The sequence below is a fragment of the Hippichthys cyanospilos genome, chromosome 16 (assembly GCF_059441005.1).
Source record: "Hippichthys cyanospilos isolate Australia breed blue-spotted pipefish chromosome 16, RoL_Hcya_1.0, whole genome shotgun sequence".
Lineage (NCBI taxonomy): Eukaryota > Metazoa > Chordata > Actinopteri > Syngnathiformes > Syngnathidae > Hippichthys > Hippichthys cyanospilos.
In genome coordinates, this window is record NC_142384.1 from 2,677,651 (window position 1) to 2,688,059 (window position 10,409).

General features: G+C 39.2%; 1 protein-coding gene across 1 annotated transcript; it reads left to right on the forward strand.

Moving 5' to 3' along the window:
• Window positions 1-5,348: 5,348 nt before the first annotated feature.
• LOC148410166 (uncharacterized) lies at window positions 5,349-8,267 on the forward strand. The gene is made up of 4 exons (XM_088436655.1): window positions 5,349-5,507; window positions 5,598-5,669; window positions 5,768-5,845; window positions 7,811-8,267. The coding sequence occupies exons 1-4, from the start codon at window positions 5,354-5,356 to the stop codon at window positions 7,843-7,845; spliced, it is 339 nt and encodes a 112-aa protein (XP_088292781.1). The 5' UTR covers window positions 5,349-5,353; the 3' UTR covers window positions 7,846-8,267.
• Window positions 8,268-10,409: the final 2,142 nt, after the last annotated feature.

Sequence of the window (10,409 nt, forward strand, 5' to 3'; positions counted from 1 at the left end):
TTCTCTGCTTTGTTCACAAGAGGGAGCTGTGCCTCCATAGTTGGTTGTTGTTGAAGGGATGGGTAAATGCTGGCAGCAGTAGGTGGGCCCCTGGAGCGGGTGTGGTTTTTGGGAGAGAGAGGTGGAAAATTTATTGTTGTGTCAGCAATCGGCTCCCCTCCTGTTGCATGGCATGGAGGTGGGGCTTTGTCCGCTGGCTCCTCACTTCCTCCTTTTGTCTGCAATTGCCGTTGAGCTGTCGGTGGAACACTTCCTGCCAGTTGTCTTTTTTTTTCTTTTTCCTTCATATCTTCGATTCTCCTCGCACCCCCACATATTCAACACGCTCAACTGATCTTCAAGTTGCTCTTTCTCTTTGCTTCTTGCCTTCACTTTTTTCTCCCTCAACTTTTCTTTCAACTTGCGCACATTTCCTCTTTCTTTTAAAGTCGGATTAAACTCATACCTCTTCACCCATTCTTCTAAATAACAACAACTTCCCAGTTTACATTTTTGCATAAATTTGACATCCGGATGTCCTTTTATAATTTTAGTTGCATTTTGGCCATTTTACTTATTTTATTTCTCACTCACTTTTTCTTTTTCCACAATTATTACCTGGTTTGTTACTCAATTCACTTTTGATATACTCTATTAATAATGATTAGTTTGTTTTTAAATATTTATTCCGCAGCTCTGACTCCACTATACACACGTAAACCCTTCATTGACTGATCCTGGATCAGTAAGTATAGTTTAATCTTTCGCTTTGTAGGTCCCTGACCTACGGAGTCCCTGATTCTGATTAAATTATTGGTTTAGTCTTTCGCTTTTTAGGTCCCTGACATACGGAGTCCCTGACTCCGATTAAACACAATATTTGCCGCTAGATCCCTGATCTAGTGAGTCCCTGACTCATTGCGTGACCCGGGCCACCTATTTAGCAACAGCAACTTACGCAATATCGGGTCTAGCGTATGTTAAGATTATATTAAAACTCTTACCTTAAAACACCTCCCCTGGTTCGTTGGGACCCGTCACTGGAGATCCAGCTTGCTGCAGGACCAACCCTAGGTGGCTGATCCTTCAATGGAGGATGCTGTCGACAGGCTTTTGGCCGCTGATCCCACGTCGATCCAGATATCCAGGTCTTTGGATCCTGGGTTTTGGCACCAGAGAAATGTTGGGTTTGAGAGTGGGCTCGATACCCCACAAATGACCCAAGGAGAGGTGTAAATAATAACAAAGGAGTCAGAGATTTAGTTTTACCACTGCAGTGGGGAGAGCTCGAAGGAGAGTGTGACTGTGTGTCGGCCTCGTTGCAAAGTCTCTCTCCACGAGCTCTCAGGCTGCAGCCTTTTATTGAAAAGTTGTTGCTGAGTCGTGGCGGGTCTCATGATTCAATCCCCATGGCTATGCATAGACAATAGGGAGCCGGCATGGCTCCTGGAGCAGCTGGAGGACATGAAAAAATGCTGCTTGCATCAGTGCAACAGCCAGTTTATCATTACAAAAGTCATAATAGATTATCTGATTGCAAGGGGGTTCGGGTTTCAATGGTTGTATGGATGGGTGTGGATTCAGCAATTTCTCCCCCTTATCGCTAGATAATGCTGCACCGCACACTTGACATTTGATTTGGGGACATTTATGTTTAGCACCGCCCCCACCACGTTTGACGTAGTACTTCAAGTAACATTCTGTACAAAATTTCCATAATTCACAATTGAGTGGGGTTGATCGGCCGTAGCTGTTTTATGTTTTGCAAAGCTGATTTCATTCATGGATATTTTGTTACAATCCTTACAGTGTATTGACTGCCGCGGCCTTTCTTTGCATGCGGGGTCATGACATTTACAACAATATGACTCACATGAATGATTTGCTAGGTTTTGAAAGCCTTTGTAACAGTAAAAGCAGAAATTAACGTACCCCAAGAAACCTTACATTAATTTTATTCGGTAATAATGCCCTTCTAGCAGTAGAACAGACAGAGTTTTATCACTCTTGGGAAATTGCGTTTTCTCGAAAAAGACTATGGTCACCGGTCCTGGGTTCTGTGCAGTCCCCCAATTTTGCAGTTGATGATAGTTTCAAATTTGTAAACATCTCTTAAGCTCAGATTGTTTTAAGTGTGAGCATCATAACTCACCATCCAACAGGGTATCTATTCCCTGTTGTCACATCTTGCAAGCCAACAGGGAACTTGGGTTATAGGAGCTTGTGTTTATCTCCATCCACCCATCCATACTTTTGACAAAAGTTTTTTTTTTTTTTTTTTTTTTTGCCAGGCTATGGAATATTTGTCACTAAAACCATCCAGGCCGGAGAATTCTTGCTTGAGTATGTTGGTGAACACATTACTGGCTCACAAGGAGAAGCAGGCTACAAGAAGTACTCAGACAAAAAGGCACCTTTCTTGTATTTCTGTTCCTTTAAGTGGCAGGCTTTGTGGTAAGTACAAAGAAATAGTCTTCCCAATTCCACATGATTCGGTTATGTTTTTTTTTTTTTTTCTAATCAAAATCTTCTTTTAATGCATAGTGTTGATGGCACCAGGGATACTGAAAGACTGGGAAGATTCATCAATGATGATCACATCAAGCCAAACAGTAAAATTAAAGTTGTAAGTATGAGCCACATCATTTTAAGTAAACTCAATGCACTTATAATAAACATCATCTTGACAGATTAGATTCCAAATTTTGTATGAAATGGCAAAATAGTAATAAATATAATAATAATAATAATAATAATATTGTTTTGTCCACAACAGATATTGGATGAACAGAAATGCCCTCACCTGTGTTCATTTGCTATCACAAAAATAAATCCAGGAGAAGAAATTGTGTTTAACTACGGAAACGATAACTTCCCATGGCGACAAATATCACTAACTACACTTCTGTGTTTATAATGTCATTTGAACATTTCTGTTCTGTTACCATATTCTGTGAAGTTAACTGAGCCAATGGCAGAATTGCTGCAAGAGACAAGATAAACATGTATAAAACCATTACCTTCTATCTAATCATTTAAGGTACTTTCAGAGCATTTAGAGGTTTTATCCACATTCCATTTGAAAAGGCATTGTGTCCTTGTCAAATGTCTATAAACCACAAGACTGCACAACCTAAATTTTTCCAAAATAACTTTCAGGGCAAATTATGATGGTATGGGTAATTTATTTCTGTCATGTGTTTAACTATTAATGTTTTCTTCGTGTGTTACAGGTTAAGACAAAAACAGCAAATAGTTGTGAACACTCATAAGAGAAGATTGCTACCTCAGAGTGTTTTGATCATGGAAACAACAATAATTCAGAGATGAGGAGTGACCAGGTGGAATCAAGCTTTCTTAGTGAAGAAAGATCTTCGGATATGGTAGGCATATAGAGCCCTTTGCAATTAATCATATTATGTTATTAATGTTAATGTAATGTTGTTGATGTATTCCTGTTTTTTTTGAGAGAAATGTAGCTCTTAAGAAAACATTTCTGATTCATAACATTTCTGACCAACAGGTTTCTCCTTTCTTGGAAATGTCTGAAGAAAAGGAGGTGTACCAGGAAGAAAAAAAAGGAAGAGAAAGAACAAGAAGACGAAGAAGAAATAGATGAAGAAGAAGTGGATGGCGTAAACGTAGAAGAAGAAAACAATGAAGAGAAAGAACAAGAACAAGAAGACGAAGAACAAATAGATGAAGAAGAAGAAGTGGATGGAGTTAACGAAGAAGATAACAATGAAGTCGTAGTTCCAAAGAAGACAGTTGCCCAGTTGTTTGATGCGATAACTGACACATGTAAAAGAAAATCCCAAGATTGTATTGAGGTGAAAACGTCCTCAAACACATCTTCTCAGAGAGTATATGATAAGAAAAATGTCTGCCTTTATTGTGAGAAGCCTTATTCAAAACTCACAAGACATCTCAAGCAGGTGCACGCCGATAAGACTGATGTGGCAAAGGCACTTTCTCACATACAAGGGACATCTACATACAAACTGCTACTAAGCAAAGTGGTTAATATGGGGAACTACCACCACAACTGTTCGGTTCTTTCTTCTGGAAAAGGAATAATTGTACCTAAAAGGCAAGCAGTTCACACATCAACTGAAGCAGACTACCTGCCTTGTGAGTTCTGCTATGCAATGTATGTCAAGACGGACCTCTGGAGACATCACAAGCGCTGCAAACTGAATGTGACCAAGGATAGATTAGTGAATAGGAAGGTCCAAGCAACGGCCTCTGACGTTGCCCTCAAACACATCAATTTCCAGCGGAATGAAGAAAGTTCTCGGGGGGCATGACTTACGACACTATCACTCAAACTGTGAAATCGGACATGCTTATAATTGCCTTTGGTGAGAAGATGTTTAAAGAAAATGGAGAAGTGGGACGACGCAGGGTAGACATCAGAAATAAAATGAGGGAGCTGGGCAGACTACTGATAACAGCCAGGAAAATTGACCAGGACATAATGTTTTTGAGGGACTTGATAAATCCTGGTAAGTTTAATAGTCTTTTGAATGCAGTCAAAACCATGACTGGATTTGACGAATCCACAAAACGATTTACGACTCCTTCAATGGCACTCAAACTGCACCATTCACTCAAACGTGTCAATCATACTGCGAGAAGAAGCAATATGTAATCACGATAATGCTCTGACTAAAATTCCAAAGAACTCTGAGTTAATTGCAATGGAATGGACTTCACATGTGTCCTCCAATGCACTGAAGACATTAAATAAAAAAATAAAAAAATATGGAACACACCACAACCCCTTCCTCTATCACAGGACATCAAGAAACTCCATGACCACTTAAAAAACCTGGAAGAGGTTCACAAAAAGGCACTAATTGAAAGTCCTTCCTTAAAGGCATGGAGTGAGCTTTCCCAGGTGACACTTACCCAGCTGATATTGTTTAATCGATGTCATGAAGGAGAAGTTTCAATAATGGAAGTACAATCTTACCTTCAGAAGAACCGAAGTGGAATGCAGGATGAAATTCTTGAGTGCCTGTCTCCCTTGGAAAAGAAAATTTATAAGAATCTCACCAGAGTTGAAATTCGGGGTAAAAGAGGACGCAAAGTACCAGTTCTCTTCACCAGGAATGTAAACAATTCCGTGCAAATTTTAATTAAGACAAGAAAGAAAGTTGGAGTTTCTTCAACCAATCCTTTCATTTTTGCCTGCCCTTACTTTGGCTCTCAAGAAAACATTCGTGGGTGTGATTGTTTAAAACGTTTTACAGAGTCTTGTGGAGCCAAAAACCCCAAAAACATAACCTCTACTAAGCTAAGAAAACATGTAGCGACAATTTCACAACTCCTCAATCTTCAAACAAATGAACTGGATCAGCTGGCAACGTTCATGGGCTATAATATTGAAGTCCACGGAGAATACTACCGCCTGCCTGAAGAAACACTTCAAATGACAAAAATAAACAAACTCCTTTTTGCGCTGCAAAGTGGAATTGAAAAACACATAGGCAAGACTCTGGATGACTTGACACCAAACCTTAACAGTAAGTACAGCATAACATATTTCAAGACAGTGTACATGTTAGACAAAATAATTTCTTGCATAACACTTTTTTTTTATCATTTTCAAACAGCTGAGGAGGAATTTCATGAGTTGGAAGCCGATGTCATCGCGGATGACGAAGAGCCCTCAACAAGTCATGAAGGTAAAGTTTGTATTATAATGTGTATAATAAGTAATGCAATTTCATTAATGACATGTATCTATCTGAATAGTTGATCCAGTTTTACTTTTTGTTTTCAGCAAACATTCGGAATAGATTATCTGCTTCTTCGAGGGAGGAAATGCCGCTAAAGCGTTCTTCTTCACAACTGCAAAAGGGTAGAATTGTCACGGGGGTGCGCGGCGGGTATGTGGGCAGGCGTGGTAGCGGAGGTGGAGGACCCAAAAGCAGGGAGGCTTCGATGCAGGGGCTTCATGTAATCCATATTTATAGGAACGGGCAACAGGAACAAAAGTGATGAAAACAAGATGGCAAAAACTCTAACTAAGGGCGCAGGCAGGCTGGCAAAACAGAAAACAAACACTAAGGGCAGGCTGGCAGGAAAACACGGGGCGGACGGACGACGGGAGAGCCACGACCATACGATAATATGACAATGACCCGACACAGGCTGAAACAAAAACTCGTTTTAAATACATTCACACACTAATCAGACTAACGCAACGGCAGCTAGGCAGGGAACAACAGGCAAAGGGAGCGGATTGGAGGACACGCGAGGAGCAGGTAACGCGGAAATCAAAACTAACGCAGGGAGACATGAAAGGGGCAGAAGCAGGAACTATATAAGTAAACAGAAAAGAACCCCTCAAAATAAACCCACAACCCAGAATCCAACAAACCATGACAAGAATATTCTATTACTTTTACAAATTACTGTTATATATAGCGAAAGTCACACCAAACAATTTCTTTACAATAATAAGCTCCAAGCACTCTTATTAGTCAAAACACAGCATTCTGATTAACATTACATTTGTGGAATATGAATTAGGAATCAAACAACAATCATCTCAAGGGATGGCCATTTTGCCACTTGCTGTCAGCTGGAAATGACATTACAATTGCTCAGGATTTATGTTATCACAGCTTACTTGCTTTCCAAGTGTTGTCATGTGATGTGTGCAAGTTGAGCCATGACAGCAAGTGGCAAAATGGCCATGCGCTGAGATGGGTGAAGTTTGTTTCTTAATTCATCCATTCATCTATAATCTTAACAGAGGCATGTCCAAACGTGGTCCTGGAGAGCCACAATCCTGCATGTTTTGGATGTTTTTGTTATCCAATGCAGCTGATTCAAATGATCAGGATCATTATTAGGCTTCTGCTGACCTTGCTGAAGAGCTGATCATTTGAATCAGCTGTGTTAGGAGGATAGTGTAACCCCAGTAAGTATAATGAATAAATAAAACAAAAAGGGAAAAGAAATAAAACCAAACTGTCCCTCCCCCATGGAGGAAGTGGCAACACCACACCCTGATAGACAGCCTCATTGAACCAGGGCACACCTGTCCCCTGATTGCAGTCAGTAAAGTGACTAATAGACAGTCAACAGCTCTCAGTGCTTACACAATTCTTTCACCGCAACAGTGTAAATTCAGATGAGATAAGACAAATCAAGTTAAGATTTACCACCGAACTGAACTGAACTATTCAGACAATGTTATTTTGTTTTGTAACCTATATTGATTTATTTGACTGTTGAATGTTGTATGGTTTGGTTTGGTTATATCAGCATTGGTACCTAAATCTTAAAGGGGTGCTATACTCACATTCCAAATTATAGTAGCCATTAGTGGACAACACATAAATAACTGTTAAAAGAGAAAATAGGACTAAAATAGGACAATTATATATATATATATATATATATATATATATATATATATATATATATATATATATATATATATATATATATATATATATATATTGCTGTTCGCAGTGTACAGTGTCTTGTTTGTTGATCATTTGTTGATGATTAGGATTGTTTATTAAACTGCCGACTCTTTATTTTAACCTTTACTCCCTCTCTGTTGTCTCACTGCCACTCCGCGAACCTAGAACTGGCCCAGTAGGCTTCCTAGCCCTGCCTGACAGCAGAGGCGCTACAATAGCGACTTCAAAAACATGCAATATGGCGGCCCTCGAGGACTGGGTTTGGACATGCCTGTCTTAACCATTTCTTCTCATGAGGGTCGAAAGGCGTGCTGGAGAGTTGACTTTTCTTTAATGAATGATTGTCATTTTATTGTCTTTAATTGTTTACTCTTGTTCTTATACAGGGATAAGACGGCCCTGGTCACAGCTGGAGAAATAGATCATCGAACACCTGTTCACTTTGAATGTATATTTGTTAGTTTCCACGAAAACAAAGATATTACCATTGGTAATGCTACTGCTGAGTCTACAAAATGTATCCTGTCTACTATTAATTCACTTGACCAAAGATGAAATAATTATATTAGGTGACTTCAATAATAACTGGCTCGCTCATGCTCTGAAGACTGTAATATCTTTGGCAGTGGAAATTTTACTCAATTTATAACAGAACCCACTAGGACTGATCCTTTTTATAAAACAAAATCTCTGCTGGACTGGAATCGTGTTCTTAAGATCTCAAGATTATAATAGCCTTGCTAAATTCATCTTGAGATGCTCTTACATGACACATCATTGTGTTTTGTATGATCTGCTTGACTGGTTCACACCTAAATATAGATGCTACTTTCATTGGCTGCAGTTTATCTTTTAAGTGTTATTTCTTTTCCGCTTCATTTGAAGCAATACCTTAATCCTCAAAATATAAAATATAACCTAAGAAACAGCAACTCTTTCATTAAATGTTCACATACCTAAGAAGGCAATTGTTCGACGTGCCCGTCTGCTGCAAAACGTTTGATTGGGATAGCCTAGCAGATTGTATTAGATCTGTTAGCTCCTTTTATTCATTTAAGTCAATAATTTTAATTTATTTTAGCTCATTGTGCACTTGCCCCTGTTTCCGAAGAGACATTTGTATATAGTAATCCCTCGTTTATCGTGGGGGTTACATTCCAAAAATAACACGCGCAAAGTGAAATCCATGAAGTAGCCAGCTTTATTTATTTATTTTTATTATTTTACCATGCAATACTAAACTACAGAATAAAACCAAAAGTCAAAATCTGTTTTAAAGCCCCAAATTTGTTTAAAACAATCATTTTAATATAGTAATACAAAGTTGGAAACATTGTCACTCGCATATTTCACAGTCCCAGCTATGCCTCTTCGTCCTGAACCCGCACATTGTTATGAGTAGTTGTTGAGCTCTTTCTTTTTCTGAGCAAGAAGATTTTTATAAACGGATATGCCCGGACATCGAGTTAAAGTGAAGCCTTTTATATCATAACAATACACTTGAAATTTCAATTTATTACAAAAGAAATCTAGGTAAAAGTCAGATTTCCAAAGCTGTGCATTTCTCCGTTGCTCTCGGTAGGCACACAGACGTGTGCGTTTCCTCTCGGCACGCCTACGAGTCACGCGATTGGCTCACAGAGACCAAGCTGTCAATTAATGTGCTTACTAGCATGTTTGTGTGTGTGCTGAGCTGAGCGCACCCGCGGGAGAGACACAGGAGAGATGAAAGCAAGCTTTTGGATCCTCTTGCCTTTTGTAATAATGACAAGTAAAAAACCAATACAGTACAGCGTCAATATTTTATTTTGAGACAACAGTAAAGCCCCTGAGCCAATCAGGATTCAGAGCACAATGTGCTGTAAAAAATATCCACACTCTAAAAAATCCATGAAGCAGCGAACCCGTGAAAGATGAACCTCGATACAGCGAGGGATTACTGTATTACAATCTGTGGCTGGTTTGCCTCCTCAAATTTTTCCCCCTTTTTACTTTGTAAGATTTTAGTTCTGTTAGATTGCCATACATTGCGGAGAATTACATCTGAATGTGTTTGGGGGTGTTTGGGGAGGGGTGGGTAACTGTGGGCAGAGATGTATTGTGTGTGTGTTTTGTTGTGATTTGAGTTTTGGACCCCCTCTACAATGAAATGGTTCATCTCAAGGGGTTAATCCAAAATAAAAACGAAATGAAATTATTAACTTAATTTATCGTCTGAACAACTGCCACATCCTTGTAACCTTGTCTTAGCACATGTGGGAAATCATCAGCATACAACGAAACCCTGTGTTCTAAGCCTCCTCTGGTTATTCCTGTTATAAATTGATCTGATGGCTACAGCAAGGGGTTCGAGTGCCGAAACAAAAACCAGAGCCCTGAAGGGGCACACTTGTCGTGTTCCACAGAATAACTTCAAGGCTCAGAAATTGCATTATTAGTCAAAATCCTAGCCTTGGGATCACAATATAATAATCCAGGGAATTAAGGTATCCCCAAATCCAAAATGTTCCAGATTCTTAAACATATAGCTCCATTCAACCCTATCGAAAGCCTTTTCTGCAGCCACAGTTAAAACATATTCTGAGGCTGACTAGGTGGGGGTGTATATCACGTTAAAAACATTAACCGCCAAATATTGAAAAAAGTGCAACTATGTTGAAAAACCTGTCTGATCATGAGATATAATGCTTGGCAGGACAGTCTGCTGCAAAGTGCAAGTAAATTGGCTAATATTTTCTAATCTGCATTTCGTTGTGATATAGGCCTGTAGGATCCACATTGCACTGGATCTTTGTCTTTTTTCACCACTTACGTAATACTAGCTTGAGGGTAAAGTAAATGAAAGGTGACCCAAAGACAGTGAATATTCATAAACAATGATTGATAGAAAATTTGAATGTGTCAGTTTTGATGATTTTACTATTGGTATGAGAGTACATTTCATGGGGCTGGATAACATTTGTGAGATTTCCATAGTAAGAATTA